Source organism: Ictidomys tridecemlineatus, chromosome 10, assembly GCF_052094955.1.
Source record: "Ictidomys tridecemlineatus isolate mIctTri1 chromosome 10, mIctTri1.hap1, whole genome shotgun sequence".
Lineage (NCBI taxonomy): Eukaryota > Metazoa > Chordata > Mammalia > Rodentia > Sciuridae > Ictidomys > Ictidomys tridecemlineatus.
This window is the reverse complement of record NC_135486.1, coordinates 117,254,420-117,273,135: the sequence shown is the minus strand read 5'-3', so window position 1 is coordinate 117,273,135 and position 18,716 is coordinate 117,254,420. Positions and strand designations below refer to the sequence as shown.

The window sequence follows — 18,716 nt, the reverse complement described above, 5'->3', positions numbered from 1 at the left end:
ATCCCGGAGGTGGGCGTGACCGGAAGTCAGGCGCTCTCGCGAGGCCCGGAGGAACGGAGCAGGGCTGCGGGCTCAGTGCAGTGTGGAGGTCGTTGGAGTCATCTGCTCGCTGCCAGCTCCAGTGCCTGCCGGTCTGCGCTCCGCCCGCCCCAGCCATGCTCTCCGCCCTCGCCCGGCCCGCCGGCGCCGCTCTCCGCCGGAGCTTCAGCACCTCAGCCCAGGTAGACCCGAAGAGAGGCGGCCTGCAGGCCGTGACTCCGGCCCGGCCTCGCGCTTCACGGGCTTGTGCATGTCTCCGACCCTGCAGGCCACCTCGGGCCCCAGCAGGGCCGCCCGGCACCAGCTAGAAGCCGTGGGGCAGTGAGCCAGCGCTGACGCCGGGCGGGAATTGCAGGGAGAAAGCCCTGGAGCGGGCGAGGTGACCTGACTTCAGGAGGGTGTGCTTCGCAGAGCTCCCCCAGCTTGCCCCCCAGGTCCCCAGAGGGTGCGCTCTTGGCCTGTGTGTTTTGAGAAGGTCCGGAAGTAACTTACGTTTTTATCCAACTTCCCATGGCTTTGACAAGTAATGTCCTCCTCTTTGCACGATCTGTGTGAGTTGAGTGTGAGGGAGAGAAACAACGTGTAGTACTGACTCCATAGTAAGCAAGCTGAGGCAAGAAGGATATCGACCTGGGCCAAGGTTGGTTACTCAGCGCTCCTAAAGACTGCCAGTGGACCTTCCCTCAAACAGTCTGAGCATTCTGCTCTGCTCCTAAGAACCATTTTGAAGGGTCCTCCCTGCTTTGGAGAGACTGTGCCTGTCCCCCAGGTGTCTTGACAGCCGCTTGACTTGGCCTAGGACCGCTTGAGCCTAAACTATTTTTAGCCATCTTCTAGGAGGGTGGTTCTCATACTCTGGTGAGATCAGAATCACCTGAAAGTAGCTCATTAAGGAGGGTAGAACCGTGAACCTCTATCTTCACCAAGTGCCCCCAATGAATCTAATACAGCCAAAATTTGTGAATCCAGGAGATGCCTGTTTCCTCTTAAGTATCACAACCAAAAGGTGATTACTAATGGGAGTTGATTTTACATTTCTTATTTAGGCTATGTGTTTCAGTTTCCCATACAGTCGATTCATTAGAAAAATAAAGACACAAATAAGCATATTGAGTATGCTGGATCCTGTAAGGCCTAACAAGATGAGAAGTGGCACCTAGATGAACCAGCAATGAGTTAACTTATGACAGGTGGAGGTAATGAAGATTGATGCTGAGGAGTAGGGGAGGGACAGCTGGGCAAAGGTAAAGCAGGAAGAACCTAAGTGGGGGCAGAGTGGTTTTTTTTTTTCTTTTTTTTTTTTTTTCTTTTGCAGGTGCTAGAGATTGAACCCAGTGCATGTTAGGTAAGCGCTTTACCAGTGAGCTACACACTTAGCCCAAAAGGATTGAATTTTGATGGCATTGAGCCTAGGCACTAGAAATAAGAGCAGAGAACAAAACACCTGTTCTCATGGACTTTACTACACATTTTACTTACTTTTGTCATATCCCACATTATAAAGTATCTTGGTGACGAGCACAGAAGAAAAAAGCAGGGAGAGGAGGGATTGTCAAGGAAGAAGGTTGTGATTTTAGATCAGCCAGGGTAAGTGTCACCCAGAATGTGACATTTGAGTAAAGCCTCAAAGAAATCAGAGATTACATATAGAAAGAGATTCCAGGGCCAGGCATGGTGGTTCACACTTGTAATTCTAGCTATTCAGGAGGCTGAGGCAGGAGGATTGCAAGTTTGAGGGCGCCTGAGCAATTTAGTGAAACCCTGTCCCAAAATATTAAAAACAGCTGGGGATGTGGCTCAGTGGTAGATGGGAGAGCACCCCTGGGTTGTGGTGACAGGAAGGAAGGAAGAAAGAATATTCTGAAGCCCTGGGATGAGAGTGGGGTGCCTAAGATGTTTGAGAATATGAGGAACCAGTGTAATTCCAGGGAGGGCAATGAAGAGAACAGCAGGTCTTAAAAAATGTTGCGTTCTCTTGAAAATGGGACCACAACCCGAGGATCTTTGAGCATAGCAATGACTTGTTCTTGCTGTCATATTAAGAACAGGTCAAGGGAGAACGACAGATTAAGAGTTGTGCTCTGGGTGACATCTGTGGAGATGGTAAAAGGTTGCTAGGTTTGGGATATTTTTTGACTGGAGTGAGAGGGATTTGCTGATTGTTGGTTGTATGGGGTCTTCAAGAGAAACTGGAATCACAGTTGACACCTAAGTTTGAGTCCTTGGAGTTGGTATTTGCTGAGATGGGCAAGACTTCTAGAAGAGAGCAGGTTTGGGTGTGGAAAGATTGAGAAGCTCGGTTTTAAATTGAGTTAAAAATGCCAGTTGGACATACAGGTGGAGATGCTAGAAAGGCAGTTGAGTAAAGCAGAAAGGTGGGCTCGAACCTAAGGCACAGCACCTTGGTCTCCAGACTTTGGATCTGGTATCCTCAATAGTAAATAAATAAACATACAGTGTCAATGTATCTATTTGTAATAGACATACTAATGTATACATTATAATACAAACACATAGTAGAAATTCAAAAACAAACCATGGCAGACTTGCAGTATAAAGTAAAGTCGTGTAAGTAAAGACCGAGGTCCCCTGTATCAATTTTCAGGACCATTGCTAATATGGGTGCTATTGATAGACACTATGCCCAGCAAAGTCAGGTGTGGAAGACACTGTTACAAAAACAAGGGTAAGTAACCACTGTGATCCTGAAGGTCTTCCTCCATTGCATTGTGGAGATCCCACTACTTAAGAACTGTGCTTTTGTAAATACTAAGTTGGTGACGTATTGTACAAAGAGAAACATCTCAGCATAGTGAAAGCAAAGACCTGAGTGAGGAAGTCCTGTCCCTTCTCCCTCCCTCTACCCCCACGCTGAGCTAATCCATTTAAGGACCACTGGCAAGGGCACCAGATCAGTCTGATCCTTAGTAACGTTTAATTCTCTATTTGTTAAATGAAAATAAAAACAAACTTTGGCCTTTTCCCCCTTTCCCTCCCCTCTTGGTGCTCCCCACTTTGGAACCACTGCCCAGGTTGGCCTTGGAAGCTTCTAAAGATTTTTGAGCAAGGGAGTGAAATGATGGTGGCTTCAGTTATTGGGAAGGGTGGTGTGTGTGTGTGCGGAGTCCAGGATGGAATGGGAATGGACAGCGGGAGATTGGAGCCATTTCAAGATGCCAAGTCTCATGTCCTGTTTGGCTCTGACATGGGATAAAGAAGAGACAGAAGATGATTTTAGAAGTTTAAATTTGACAGAGTGCAGATTTGCCACTTGGGAGCAAGAAGAGCTAGAGAGGATAAATCAACATTGGTTTTTTGAACTACTGGAGTGCCTGGCAACTGCAGAGCTGGGATGGGGCATGGCAGCACTCACCTGAGGTCCCTGCTATTGGGGAGGCTGAGGCCAGAGGACCACTTGAGCCCAGACATTCAAGGCCAGCCTGGGCAACACAATAAGACCCTATCTCAGGGGAGGAGGAAAAAATAAACAAAACTGAAGAGTTGGAATTTGGGAGTGACAGTGGGAGATCCAGAGTGGATGAGATTGCCAGACCTTGGGGTCTAGGTTGGTCTGGCTAGTTTAGTTTTTTTGGGAAGTCAAGGATCTACCTTCAGAGTACCACTTAAAAACAGAAACCAGATGTACCTGTAAATCTTCCAGGGCCAACCAGGGCAGTGGTTCCAAAGTGGGGAGCACAAGACAACCCCATGAGGGGAGGGGAAGGGGGAAAAGGCCAAAGTTTGTTTTTAAGTGTCCATTTTCAGAACCGTAACAAAAACTAGCATATACCTGTGATCCCAGCAACTTTGGAGACTGAGGCAAGACAACCACAATTTAGGAAGATCCTGTCTCAAAAATAAAACAATGAAAAGGGCTGGGGCTATAGCTCAGTGTATGGAGCACCCCTGGGTTCAGTCCCAAGTACAAGAGAAACAAACAAACAAAACCTTAACCTGTTTAAACTCAACTCTTGGTTGCTGTGTATGCTTTTAGAGCTTAATTCCTAAGCAGAAATACATTGTGAAAGTTGTTTTGGTTTGATTTTAGTTTCAGTTTTTGATAACTGAAGCTTTTATTAACTAGCATCATCCACCACTGTAGAATATAGTTGCCCCCTGTGTCCATGAGCTCCACATCCACTGATAAGGTCAGTCTCAATCAAAAATGCTCTAAAAGGAACTGAAGTTTATACATGTACTGAACTTGTTTAAACTTTTTCTTGTCATTATTCCCTATGAGTGCATTCTACACAACCATTTATATAACATTTGCATTGTATTTTGAGTCCCTAAAAGTACTTCTCTTTTAGACTTTTGTGTGTGTGTGTGTGTGGAGGGGTGGGTGCTGGGAATTGAATTGAACCCAGGGCCTTGTGCATGTGAGGCAAGCACTCTACCAACTGAGCTATATCCCCAGCCCCTCTTTTAGACCTTTTCCTGTTGCTCCTAATGCATCTGATTAACTTGTACCCTCAACCAGCAAGGGTCTTCAGCCCTATAGCCCTATGCAGTAGGACCCTGTGTGTGTTTATACTTTTTAAAACTGCAGATGGAAGGTAATTCTGCGGCCTGACTGGCTGAAGCTGTTTCTTTATCTTCTGAAGGGGTGTGTGGGGTGTGACCTGGATATCACAGCATCTCTACGCAGAAGTTCTCCCCATTGAAATTTGACCTTTGGAATAAGGTCCAGAATTTTATCAGAATGAAGTTGATGGAAATACAACAACTATATCTTGCTTTGATACCAATAAAAGAGGACTAGTGCTGTGGATCCTTTTAATGCTGAATCTGGCCTAAGAGTTATTTCTCTACCTCTTTTTAGAACAATGCTAAAGTAGCCGTCCTTGGGGCCTCTGGAGGAATTGGGCAGCCCCTCTCACTACTCCTGAAGAACAGCCCCCTTGTGAGTCGACTGACCCTCTATGACATCGCTCACACACCTGGGGTGGCTGCAGATCTGAGCCACATCGAGACCAGAGCAAAAGTGAAAGGTACTGGGCACGCCCACCTTAGGGCCTGCCATCTTCTCCCTATAGGCCGGGGTCTTGATTCTAGAACAATAAGATCTTAGATGTACCTAGATGTTCAAAGACTTGCAAGTTCTGTGTTGATTTTGGGAATTAAAATTTTTACAAACAATTATACCCTTTAGGAGTTGGGTCAATAAACATTTAAACAGCTCTGTCTTAGAAAAACAAGGTTTTGCAGTCTTCCCACTCTTTACTCTTTCTAACCTGAAAAGTAGTGTGAGAACAAGGAAGGGGAAGTGTCAGGAAGCTGCTGGGGGCAGGAGAAGGTGCTACTCCCTGGGTTGCAGGCTGCCTTCTCTCCACCTCCTGCTGAGGCCTTCCATAGGTACATCACCATTTTTTCATGTCACCAAATTTTTGGTAAAATCATTTTTAAAGTTGTCCCATAATTTCTCATTTATTTACTTACCAATACTATTGGCCATTGGGCTGCAAGTTGCAATAAATATCTTTATCTTTACATCTTGTTTCTTGGAATACTAAAAGTAGAGTGAGTCAGTAGGTGTGAATATTTCAAAGTTCTTGCCATAAAGTACCAAATTGCTGAAGGTTGTACTAAATGCCATTGCCTGTTGACAGTGGGTAGGAAGACCATATTTGGTAGTGCTTTGGTTCAGGAAGCTCTAGCTTGTATTTATGAGCCTTCCATGGTTCCCCTGAATTTCTTTGCCTATTTTCTTTTGAGCTATACATTTGAGTTTTTGAGATCTCCTACAATAGGAAAAAGTCGAAATCAAAGCAGATTTTAGATATTGTAGCAAATTTCCCTGAAATCTTGAATAGCATAACTGTTGTCCCCAGATGATAGGAGTAGACTAAGTAGATAGTGGTACTGGGAGTCCTTATTGGGGAGTCCAGGGCATTTCTCACTCCTGGCCTCTGGAGTGCCTTCTCACCAGGTACCTTTTGCTCTGAGGAGTGGCAGGCAGCTAATGCAGTTGACCATAGCATGCAGGGGCTAGTGAGTCAGACAAGGACAAGCAGATGGCTGGGTTGGTTTTTGTGGGGACTTGAAGGACCAGTGGGGCCCTGGGCAAGGAAAGGTTGCAGGAACCCTTTCTGGGTTAAAAAGATGGGCTTGCTCTCATGGGATGTTTCTTCTAGGCTACCTCGGACCTGACCAGCTGCCAGACTGTCTGAAAGGCTGCGACGTGGTGGTGATTCCAGCCGGAGTCCCCAGAAAACCAGGTCTGTGTTCAGAAACTTTGCTCAGCATCTCCCTATATGTCTCTAAGAAGGGGGTGTTACCTTAAAAACTAATTGAATCTGCTGGGCATCGTTGTGTGCACACTCATAATCCCAGCAACTTGGGAGGCTGAGGCAGGAAGATTGCAAGTTCAAAACCAGCCTCAAGGGCTGGGGATATAGCTCAGTTGGTGGTGAAGTGATTGCCTTGCATGTTCAAGGCCCTGGGTTCAACCAGCCTCAGCAAATTAACAAGACCCTGTCTCAAAATTAAAACAGGCTGAGGATGTAGATCAGTGGTTAAGTACCCTGGGTTCAACCCCTAGTAACACACACACACACACACACACACACACACACACACACACACACACACAAATACACACACAAATTCAATCTCTTCACTAAGAAAACACCCATAGCGCCAGCTGAGGCACTAGGTTTGATCCTCAGCACCACATAAAAATAAATAAACTAAAGATATTGTGTTCACCTATAACTAAAAAATATTAAGAAAAAGAAAAACAGAACACCCATAGGCTCCCCATTGCCAGGGAGATAAATGTCACATGTGGGCCTGGTGTATAAAGTCGGCCGTTATCTGCTGTTTGTCCCCTGCCTCAATGAGGCACCATTCAGCTTGTGCCTGAAATGGCCTTCTTCCACCCAGCTCCACCTTGGGGTTCTGACTAATCCCTGATGATCCTTCTCAGCCATCACCCTCCTCACCCCTACCCTCACTGTGGCATTTGCTGCACCAGATTGCTCGACGTACAGGATAGATATACTTGAAATGGGAGCACCGTCCTGTTCTTATTGAGTTTCCTGTAATGGCTGACACCTAGCATTTGGCACCTATTTGGAAATTCACCGTGTTCTTATGAATGTCTTGTACTGGGCCATTTCAGGCATGACACGGGATGACCTGTTCAACACCAATGCAACAATTGTGGCTACCCTGGCTGCTGCCTGTGCCCAGCATTGCCCCGAAGCCATGATCTGCATCATTTCCAATCCGGTGAGTGCAAGCAGGGCGGTGCTGGTACTGTGCCCAAGGCCCAGTTGCAGCAGAAGTTTGTCCTTGTGTTAGGGAGAATGAATAGACTCATGTAAGGTGACAAGTTGGATGCTTTGGTAAGAGGTCCTGAGGCTTATTTCTACGGGTGCCTTCCAGCACAGATAGTGAGTTGAACCTGGTGTCCAGCCAGCTCTGCCCCGGGCAGATCACCTGCCCTCTCTGTGGCTTCCCCAGTCTGTTCTGGAGGCTCCTCTCAGCCATGTCTCTGGGAGCCTGTGGGTTCCTCTTCTGTTGTGTTTCACTCAGGGTCTACAGTTCTGGGTCCCTGTCCTCCCCTTCCCCTCACACTTAGGCACACGATTTCTGATACACAGCTGCCCCTAGCCCTGCTGAAACTTGCAGGTAGTGTGCAGGTATGAGGACAGCCGTGGTGCCCAGGCCTGGACTGGCAGGGCCTCGTGTCACATGTGTAACAGCTGCCCTCTGCTTCCCTCCTCCTAGCTGAGTCTGGTGCTGGGATCTGAGTGTGGCAAGGATCTGTGGGAAGGTGCAGTGGCAGCAATGGAGACAGGGCTGCTGGCCTGAGAAGAGGGTCCTGTCTTCCTCACTAGCTCACCTCCTTAGGGGGTAGTTGAGAGTAGATAGAACCAGTGTCTTTTATGGGGCTCTGGCAGGTGCCTGGTGTAGGCCTCGCTGCTGTCCTATTCTGTGTTCTCTGTGTGGGGACAAGGTTTAAGCCTGCCCCCCCCCCCAGGAATTCGTTAGTCTTCACAGCAGCCTCCCTAGGGGTCCCCATTTTACAGATAAAGGGATCAGGTCCTAAGGAGTTTGGGTGCCTTGCCCAAGGTCACAACACAGAAGGACAGAACTGGGATGTGACTTAGTTCATCTGCTTTGAGTAAGCTCCAGTCAGCAGAAGGTGTCCCATATAGCAGCATCACATATCTGATGACTGATGGCCACACCCTGCAGTAGAGGGGTTTCTGTTTTCAGTAGTGTGACTGTCCTGTCCTGTGAGTGGCTTGCCTGTAAACAATTACTAGGGCAATTGAATCTGGTGTCTGCGGCCTTGTCGATGGTCTTCTTGGCCCTGTGCTCCGAGTCTGGGGCCGACTATGCCTGTCATTCACAGGTTAACTCCACCATCCCAATCACAGCAGAAGTTTTTAAGAAACATGGAGTGTACGACCCCAATAAGATCTTTGGTGTGACAACCCTGGACATTGTCAGAGCCAACACTTTTGTTGCAGAGCTGAAGGTAAGGACTGTACCACTATCCTTGGGTTGCTTTGCTGAACTTCCCCAGCCACCTTGCTTATTTACCAGCACAGGAAGCAACAAGCGCTTTGACCTGAGTTTAGTGTTTATAGCTTTTACCCTTAGTGGAAAGCAGTACCCACATTTTCTTGGGGAATTCATGCAGCAGGTCCCTGCAGGTTCAGAGTAGCCAGCTGCCGTCTGGCTTGGTTCCCTCTGCCTTTGACCTCTAACCAGGTGCATCAGCTTCAGACTTTTCCTGGGTTTCTTGGTGGCCACACTTGGGTTGTGCTCCCCGTCTTCCCTTTTTTCCTTGACCCTGGAAACTAGTATTGCCAGGGTTAACCTGCTAGTTCTTAGATGAAGGATGATAAAATCAGCAACTAGGAAGAATTTGAGAAAGTTCCTGTAATCCTAAGAAACCAGGGTTATCTGGGGCCTCTAGTTCTCTTTCCTTTGGGAGCCTGTAGTGGCTTACCTTGGAGGGCTCTGGTGCTGCTAGCTGCTTGCTCTTGGGCTGTTGGACTGCACCTTGGCTTGTCTTGAGGTAGGTTTGGTTTGGCACCAGTGCCTTTCACAAACTGCTTGCAAATCATTTTAGCTGCGTATTTAGCAGAAGCTCCTCTGGGCCCCAGAAGTGCCCACCTTGAGCCGCAAGCCCTTTTGCTCTGGCTTTGCAGGCAAGTGGGGACCTCCTGAAGCAGGGAGCAGATTGACTTTCACAAAGCTTGGTGGCAAGTGCACACACAGGACCGTGGGCCTTAACTGGAGTCCCTTTGTGCACCAGACAGATCTGCTTCTGAACTTCCAGATGATGTCCCCACTTTAATTCATGTCATAGCATATATAAGGGTCTGTTCTAGATGTTGGGGTTGCAGTGATCTGTGAGATGTGGCCCAGGGATTTCGGCCTTGAGTAGTGGAGGGGCAAGAGACAATTTGAGTGATCAGTTCAGCAAGCACAGGTATGTTTGGAGTGTGGCAGGACCATGGGGAAGGAATGGGCAGTGTCCCGGATGAAAGTGGACCAGCTGGAGGGCAGGCCCAGGGCCTAGGCAGCAGCCATACTTGTTCTTTGAGGGCTCCAGTGGTACCATGAGCTCTCATGGCTGAACACTCCATTTCCCACAGGACCTAGGCTACATGTGGCTATGTAAATAAATCTGTATGTCCTCTGTCACACCAGCCGAATTTCACATGTGATAGCCACATGTAATTCCTGTGTGCTCACAGAGGGTTCTATAGGCAAAGCTGACTTAGCTTAGAAACTAGACAGGTTGGAGAGGGGATCTTGGTGCTTGCCAGAAAAATCTGTAATTGACAAGCTCGTCAAAGTGAACTGGTGTCCAGAAAGCTCGTGGATTAAACGTCAGGGCTGGCTCTTCCCTCATCCTCTGGGCTGTCTCGAGTCCCCTTTGCACCACCCTCCTTCACTGGCTTCTCACATCTCCTGGCATTTGCATTTCACACTCTGCTGGTGCCACATCTGCCCTCTGTGCTCCTGACTTCTTTGACGCCAATCCTTTGGTCTGGAATTCTCTTCCATCTTGTCGCACACCTTGGCACCATCACCTGTCCTTATTGAAAGGGCAGACACAGGGGGTGTGTCTCTGTCCCAGGGACATGCAGAGCTCGGCACGTTTGCCCCATGGGTCTTGGCCACCCTCTGGGCTCGGCCCTCAGTTTCCTAGGCAGGCTATCTCCTGACATGAGCCAGGTTCCTGGGCCTCAGCACTTGGGGAAGGTGGCTTGGCATTACTATGGTCGCTGCTTACCTCCCCACAGTCACTCCCAACAGGTTCTTTTTTGTCTGCTTTTAGAAACACTTGGGACACAGGTCCTTGGAGGCATTATACCTCCGGTTTAAAAGTGAGTCCGCCTCTCCAGCAAGCCCTGCTACCTTGAACCATATTTTGATCTCGTACAACTCAGTTTTGTTCTTTCCATCCCAATGAGTTGGAGTTGCGACACTTCTCACCCCTGAGTTTCCCAGAAAAGAAATGAGGGAAACGGCATTTGACTGGTTCTCTATGACTATGGGGACTCGGGTGTGGGCTTCTCCAGGGAGAATGACATTTGCTCTGAGAAAGAGGGCCACTGCCTCTGAGAGGATGTCAGACCACTGGGAGGACCTCAGCTAGGTGGCTAGGTGGGTGGTCTCAGCTCTGAGCCTACACACACACACACACACACACACACACACACACACACACACACACACACATCTGTTCATCATGTCCGGCCATTGGTTGGGCTAGGATGCTAAGCCTGGCTGGGGTTAGACAGTATCTCTTCCCCGGTTCCTTTGTTCTGAGTTCTGTGGATTTTCCCAGTGTGGGTGATGTAGATGGATATGAGTGCTTCATACCCAGAGTGCTTGTCACCGACTAACCAAGCTTCATACTTTGATGAGCAGGGTTTGGATCCAGCTCGAGTCAATGTTCCTGTCATTGGTGGCCATGCTGGGAAAACCATCATCCCCCTGATCTCTCAGGTGTGTGTGAGTGTTCTTGCAAGGCTGTCCTGAGGCCCTCAGGATGGAAAAAATGGAAGCATCCACTGTATTTCGAAAGGATTCAGCAGCAACCCCAGGATGCCTGGGGCTTCCTAACTGGCCTATGGGGTCTCGTGGGTCAGAGGGACGGCAGTGGGCTTCAGAACACCGTGGAAACTGTGGAAAGCATCATGATTCCTGAGCTAGATCAGGACAGGAAAGGTGCTGTTTAAAAATGAGCAGAAGCTGCCACACAGTAGTGCCTGCAGTCCCTACTGCTTAGGAGGCTGAGGTAGGAGGAGCACAGAGCCCACAAGTTCAAGGCCAGTCTGGGCAACATGACCAGACCCTATCTTTAAGGTGGGGAGGAGGCGTAGAGAGACGGTTGGCACCACCAGGAAGGAGACCCATCAGATTGACCTCGTGGCCCTGAATATAGTGCCTAAGACAGACAAAATATTTGTGGTGTTTTTGCCCAAAATGCATGATCTTACAAGAAAATCATGAGGAAATCTCTGACACATCCAAATTGATTGATTTACAAATGCAGTGATCAAGAAAGAAAAATCAGGAAAAGCTGAGGGACTCGGAACAGACTGAGTACAAGCTGGGATTCCAAACCTGGCTCTAGAACAGAACCGGGACAGCAGTGGGGAAATGGGCATCGGAATGTCTGTAGCTTAGGTTCTGATGTACAGTCTCCCAGCCACACAGCTGCCCTGTGGTCACAGAAAATGCCCACAATGGAGAAAGCCAGCTACAGGACATCTATGTGGTAATTTTTCAACTTTCCTCTAAAATTAGTATAAAATGTAAAAGGTTCTTTTAAAATGAGTAGTGGGCCAGGCGTGGTGTCACACGCCTGTGATCTGTTATTCAGGAGGCTAAGGCAGGAGGATTGTAAGTTCAAAGCCAGCCCCAGCAACTTAGCCAAAAGACGATCTCAAAATGAAAAATAAGTAAATAAAAAGGGCTGGGACTGCAGTTCAGTGGCGAGTGCTCCTGGGTGCAAACCAAATACCTGGAGAAAACCAGGGGGCGGGGGGCTCTCACCAAGCCTCCCTATGAAGTTTCTTTTGGTCTTTATACAGAAACAATCCCAGTTTCCCTTGAGGTGGTCACAGGAGGGAGCCCACTATGGGGAAGGGTAGGGGTTGGGGTGGGGCCTGGGGGTCTGCTCCTGGGCTGAGCCCAGAGCTGCTCTCCTGACCTGCGGCTGGGCTTGCAGTGTACTCCCAAGGTGGACTTCCCCCAAGACCAGCTGACAGCACTCACAGGACGGATCCAGGAGGCCGGCACAGAGGTGGTGAAGGCTAAAGCTGGAGCAGGTAGGGTCCTCAGGAAACCCTGGGACGGAAGGGGAGCCCTGAGAGATGGGGCTGGAGGGCAAGACTGCTCAGGCCAGAGTGGGGTTTTCCATGTGCCTTTGCCTAAGTTTGGCTCTGCAGAGGAGGAGCTTGGCTTGCCGTGTAGGCTGGGGTGACGGTGGGGACGAGAACTGACTCTGTCATTCAGAAGACAGTGAATTCCAAGGGGGAATTCTCAGCTGGTGAGCTGGGGCTGCTGCAGGTGTCCTGTGGAGCAGGCTCCCTGGGTCTGGGCTGCAGTGCCAGCTGGCCAACCTGACTGGCTCCCCTAGGCTCTGCCACCCTGTCCATGGCCTACGCTGGCGCCCGCTTTGTCTTCTCCCTCGTGGACGCGATGAACGGCAAGGAAGGCGTGGTCGAGTGCTCCTTCGTGAAGTCCCAGGAAACTGAGTGCACCTACTTCTCCACGCCCTTGCTGCTGGGGGTATGTAGCCCCGGGAGAGCAGGTCCCTATCCCTTGGCTCCACAGTGCACATGTCCCTGTGCAGTGGCTGCACACCCCTGCCTGGTGTGTGCTTGAGCAGTGAGAGTGGAAGCACACCTCAGTTAAGAGCCGAGAGTGTCACGCTGAGGAGTGTGCATCTCCTCCTCCGCGTGGACTGAGCAGTGCGGACTGAGCAGCTAAATGTGATAGATGAGACCCTTGGGCTCAAGGCAGCAGGACAGCTCTGAGAACCTCCCTGGCCAGCCAGCCCTGGTGCCATCGCCACGCCTCTCGCTCTACTTTGACCTCAGCTGCGGCTGCACTCCCGGGAGGCCTGGAAACTGTTGTGTGGCTGTGGACTTCAGTCCTGCCCCGGTGCTTTCCTCCTGGGGATGTGCTTCTAGGGACGGAGCCCATCTAGTCACAGTGCTGGCTTCGGGTAGCTGTTCGGAGGCACCTGTGAGGTCTTTCTGGCTCTTCACTGAGTCTTGAGTGAGCAGAGACCCCTGGGTCTCAGCTTTCCACATGTGTGAGCAGCTATTGAAATCAGGCACACGTGTGGTCACATCACTTCACACCCAGGAATTAGGTCTCATGGCCTACAGGACCACTTACAGACAGACACTCTGACTCTAGGGATCCATAGGACATGGCCTCTGGCCATGGAGCTCCCTGTGGTGAGAATGTGTTGTGCAGTATGGTTCAGGGCTCTGGTGGTGGCAGGTGTGGCAGAGCTGCAGGGAGATTATCTGCATCTGGGGGCCTAGGCAGGAGAAGAGATCACCTTGGAGCTGGATTGGAGGCTGTTGCACAGACAGCTTTTGGGAGGTGACACAGTGACAAGACTCCTGTGTGTGCGCCTAGATTAAACCTAGTTGCTTAACCTCTGAGCCACATCCTCTGCCTGTTTGTTTAGAGACGGGGTCTTGCTAAGTTGCTCAGGGCCTCACTAAGTTGCTGCCTTGGCCTCCTGAGCCACAGGATTACAGGTGTGTGGCATCGCACCTGGCTGACATCTTTGTCTTTGATGTCAGATATTCACCCACTTAAATAGATTTGAGTCAAGTAAATGTTAACATTCCTTTCATCTTTGATGAACTTGGGGAAGAGACTAGAACCCAGAAGTACTATGTGGTCAATTCTGCTAGCTGTGAGCACTCTGGGCCAGTGCTGAGCCCAGTTGACTTCGCCTGCACTTGTGTGGCAGGGAGGGAGGGGAGCACTCGTCCTGTAGATAGGAAAGCAGATAGGAATATAAGCAGTTGTCCATGCCACGTATGCAGTGAGGACAGCCAGGACCCCCCTGGGATGGTCTGCCTGCAGCTGCAGCTCCTGACCTGGGCTCAGATCCACTGGGGTCCTCGGCTGCCCACAGCGGCTGGTGTGATGGCCAGGCAGAGCCAGGGAAGGCGCAGCTTGGGTTTTCTGTGACACGCTGATTTTTCAAATGTTACCACCTTCCTTCTCCCTTCCAGAAAAAGGGCCTGGAGAAGAACCTGGGCATCGGCAAAGTCTCTTCCTTTGAAGAGAAGATGATTGCTGAGGCTATCCCTGAGCTGAAAGCCTCCATCAAGAAAGGAGAAGACTTTGTCAAGAACATGAAGTGAGACGCGAGCGACGAGTAGCGGCTTCCTTAACTTATCGCGGCATCGTGTCACTGGAAGGCCGGGTCGGATGCTGTTCATTTAATTTGCTTCGATTATGGTTGTTATTATCCGTGTCCCTTCCAAATTGTGGCTGGTCTATTGGTTCGACAATAAAAGCAGACTTGATTTTCTTTTTCAAGGCTTCTCTATGAGTGTTCTTTTTCCCGGGAGAGGTGACCCTGGAGTGTCTGTGGCCTCTCCCTCACACATCACACCAGATGCTCTCCCACCATAGAATGTGGCATCAGTGGCCCCAGGAGGTTTCTGACGTGGGGTGCGGCGCTCAGCCTCTGGGCGCCTGCTTCTCCCCACATGCGCTTTACACCCTGCCTGTCCCAGGTGTGACTGGATAAGGTATCCTTGTGCCCTCCCAGGGTAGGTGGCTCAGAGGCTCATGCCATTGGTTCTTTCCTGACACCATTCTCTGCTGTGAGCTGCCTCCGCTGGCCCTGCCCCCTCTGAACCTTGGCCGACACCTCATATATATAATTTTTTTTTTTAAGGTGGACACAATACCTTTATTTACTTATTTCTATGTGGTGAGGGTCGAACCAAGGCCTCACACTCTGCCACTGAGCCCCAGCCCTGCCCAGCCTCCTCCAACACCAGTAGTGACTGGCACCTTGGCCTCAGTGAAGTGAGGGTGGGGCAGGAGCCAGCTGAGCCCCAGCTGCTGGTCCAGGCAGGAGACGTGGCTGCAGGTGTTCTTCAGGGCCTAACAAAAGGACTGCGTTGGGTGGAGGTGTGGAGGGTCACGGGATATTCGGTTCCCTTCAGCAGTTGGGCAGTGTGGTCCCCAGAAGCGGCGGCCTCTGAAGTGGAATGGGCTCCATACCCAAGAGGGAACTTTCTGGCAATGGGATGCCTTCCACTGTGGGTGGAGGTGAGGTGTGCCCTGGGTGGGCCACTCATTTATCGACCCTTTTTGGAGTTTTGGGTTTTTAAACTGAAATAGATTTCATTGTAAAGAATGACAGTGGTTCTCTTAAAGGAACATACCTACTCATAGTGTAAAACCTAAGGAGAAATCAGGGAGACCACTCCAGCAAGGGCCCGGCCTCGTGGACTCTCACGTCCTTAGCTGGGCTGCTGCCCAGAGCCTCCTGACGCTGCTCCTGCTCACATGCTCTGCTGTGGCGGAGTCACTGGATTCTGTGCTGAGGCTGGGCACTCAGCTCCACTGGCATCTGCTGGGGCTGCCGACATCAGGAGCTGGGCTGGACTGGAACATCCTGGGTCACAGCTGGTGCTTGGGGCTCAGTGGGACAACTGGGCTTCCCTGTCTTAAGGCCTACAGAAGGGTGGGTGGGTGGGTGGGTTTCCCTGTGGCTCAGGGTCCCCAAGTCCAAAAGCAGCATCTGCCAGGGCGTAAGGCAGAGTCCCCAAGCTGGTATAGCCTCTCTGGGTTAGAGCAAGTCACAAGCCCTGGTGGGTCATGAGGTGACCCCAAAGGCCAGTGGCTTTAGGGGCCAGTTCTGCCTGTTTCACAAAAGAATGTACTTTCTCATGTCACATTTTTAGTCTCTGGCTAATCCTTAGGGAGGACATCTCTGATTTATCCCACTGTCGGATAATGAGTTTTTAAATTTTTTGCTTCTATAAAGAGCATGGCTCAACCTCGCTACCCTTTTGGACCCTGTGGGGTCTACATGGGGCTCGCTCTCCTTGGAGTGCGGGGGTGCTATTGCATGGGTTCTTGCACTAACAGGCAGGACCAGGACCTGAGAGGTCATATGATGGCCTGGGTTGGGATGGTCACTGCTCATCTCTCTATACCAGGGAGATACCAGTGGTCCTCCCTACCCCTCAGAAGTTCAGATATAGCAGTCTAAGACAGAAGGCCCAGAATCTAAAATGTTCTAGATTCTTCTGGATGATTATTCTTGGGTCAGGGGATCCATGCTGTGGAGACACCAGCTATCCCAGAGTTCTTTTCACTATAAGAGCTGTTCCTGCCCCTCCGCCTATTCCCGATTCCTTGAGAACCAGCAAGAAAATGCAGATAAAGCAACACAGGACCCCAGAGAGGACAGGGCTCCCTCTGGATGCCTTGACAGAACAGGAATCAGGGCAGAGTGCCATCATTAGGCTACCCAGGAGGAGGAGATGACATTTGGGCTGACCCTGAAGGCGGGGCAGCATTTTGGCCAGCAAGGAGGGCAGGTGGGCTGAAGGGATTGGACCTAGGATGGATCTGAGGCACAGCTGAGGCCCACAGTGGGGGAGCAGGCTGGTCTGGGGAGAAATCTGTAAACGGGACTGAAGGATCGTCCTGGGGACATCAAAGGGACTGAGCCACTTGGCAACAGGATCCTAGGCCGAAGCTGCTCAGGCTTCAACAAGGAAGGTCTTGGGCCCAGGGGGCCAGGGCAGGGTCCCAGTGGAGGGCTTGCTGCAGGCTGTACAGCACTTGGGAACCGGAACACTGTGGAGGTGAGGACCACCTGGGACTCAGGATAGAAAGGCTGGCAGCCAGCGATGAGGTGCAGGAGAGGGGTGGCAGGACATGGAGAAAAGTCCTCTGCATCTCCCAGCACCTTTCTGCCCCCAGAAGTCTATCAACCACTGTCACATGGTTAACTACCCTGGGCCAGGCCCCCTCCCAGGCTGTAGCCTGGACTGCATCCCCACCTTTGGGCCTCCTCCAACCAACTCCTGTCCCCTGCAGTGAAAAAAAAAAAAAAAAAAAAAAAAAAAACCTACCCAGGGTTCTGTGTATGGTATTAATGACCAAAAGAGGTGACTGAGTCCTTTGCCAGAGGAAGCCAGGAACCAGTCTTCAGAGAGCAGAGGGAAGGCTGTGTGGAGGGAGTGCTTCCCAACAGAGAAAACGAAAACTGGTCCTGCAGTGGCCTGTAACCCCAGCGCTCAGGAGGCCGAGCCAGGGGATCGTGAGTCCAAAGCCAGCCTCAGCAGTCTAGCAAGGCCCTGAGCAACTCAGTGAGACCCTGTCTCTAAATAAAATATAAAAAGGACTGGGGATATGGCTCAGGGGTTAAGCAGTACCAAAAATAAATAAGAAAGCTGATCCTGCAAAGTAGCAAATGTCGTCTCCTCCTGGGTAGCAGAGGCAGAAGGCAAGGACAGCAGTTCTCCCCTGCGGCCTGGAGAGGGAGCTAGAGGCCTGAGCTGCACTCAGCTCCCAGGCCTGGCTGGGTCACCCGCCCAGTGAGCTTTGTTCCAGAGCCAGAACCTGCTCCCTGTGCTGTTTGGCCCCCACACATCCAGGCAGGAGGGGACAGCCATTCCAGACAGGGATAATAGAGCAGAAGCAAATCCAGGGAGGACTGTGGAAACGGGCTCAGAGGACGGGCCTGGAGCCTCAATATCAGCACAAGAGTTTGAGTGGAGGGACCCCCAAACCCAAGAATGTAAGACCATGCCTCCTGAGATGAGTTAACCAGGCAACCTTGTCACCAGTGTCCTGTGTGGACAGCAAGGACAGGCCTGGCACTGTGAGGAGAGGGGGAAGCTGCTGGGTGGCCAGAAGGGACAGCCTGGGGCCTGTCCACCCCTGTGGGGCTGCAGCAACTTGTCCTTCCAGGTGCTGGGCCTAGGTTGGAACTTTGACCTCCAGGGACAAACCCTGCCAGAGGCTGGGCCCTAAGGGGCCACTGCATCAGCCCCTGCCACCTGTGTCCTGGCCTGTGGATTCAACTGCTTGGGGCAAACGCTGACAGCAGCCAGAGCCGGTCAACCTGAAATATATTATTTTTTCCCCTTTTCTTCATTTTCTTCTAGTGTTCATTGGGGTCATCCCAGGGCAGGCAGAAACAGATGGCAAAATGGAGGTAGGGCCAGGTGGGTTGATTGGGGCCAGTTGGCACCAGGGTAGTTGCTCTGGTCATGAGAGAGACAAACCCAAACTAACTGGTCAGCAGCCACTGTCCGGCAGCTCCTCCCTGGGGACTCCCTGCCCCCTGCACCATGGTAAAGGGGTAACTCAGCAGAAGCATGGGGTCTCCCGGCCCACTGGTAGTGCCAAAGTGCTTCTAGAGGTTAAATATTTTATCACCACCATGGACAGCACCCCTTCTGCAAAGAGCAGAGTTGAAGTGGGGAGGGGACAGAAAACAAGCCACAGACCCCCAGCAGGATCCAAATTCAGAACTTTGGACTGGTTTCCCAGTGGGTCCCCCCATCTCAACTCTCTCCCCAAGGCCAAGGTTACTAGTTGAAGTACTGATCACCCAAGGCTCCATTCAGCCTGTTCAATGGCAATCAACGCAGTCTCCCCCAAGGCCCCTGAAGTCCTGG

The 18,716-nt window shown here is 50.7% G+C and overlaps 1 protein-coding gene across 1 annotated transcript; it reads left to right on the top strand.

Annotated features, from left to right (window-relative positions):
• Window positions 1-23: 23 nt before the first annotated feature.
• On the top strand, window positions 24-14,598 carry Mdh2 (malate dehydrogenase 2). The gene is made up of 9 exons (XM_005328509.5): window positions 24-221; window positions 4,862-5,030; window positions 6,174-6,257; window positions 7,163-7,272; window positions 8,405-8,530; window positions 10,945-11,022; window positions 12,251-12,350; window positions 12,662-12,813; window positions 14,289-14,598. Exons 1-9 carry the CDS (start codon window positions 156-158, stop codon window positions 14,418-14,420), a joined length of 1,017 nt encoding a protein of 338 aa, XP_005328566.1. The 5' UTR covers window positions 24-155; the 3' UTR covers window positions 14,421-14,598.
• The last annotated feature ends 4,118 nt before the right edge of the window (window positions 14,599-18,716 follow it).

What these genes read in the sequence shown, in the direction of transcription:
- Mdh2 (XM_005328509.5), top strand. Translation starts at nt 156, where the DNA reads ATGCTCTCCGCCCTCGCCCGGCCCGCCGGCGCCGCTCTCCGCCGGAGC. An exon ending in TCTGCATCATTTCCAATCCG is followed by an intron (nt 7,273 to 8,404) that starts GTGAGTGCAAGC and finishes TGTCATTCACAG; the next exon opens with GTTAACTCCACCATCCCAAT. An exon ending in CCACGCCCTTGCTGCTGGGG is followed by an intron (nt 12,814 to 14,288) that starts GTATGTAGCCCC and finishes TCTCCCTTCCAG; the next exon opens with AAAAAGGGCCTGGAGAAGAA.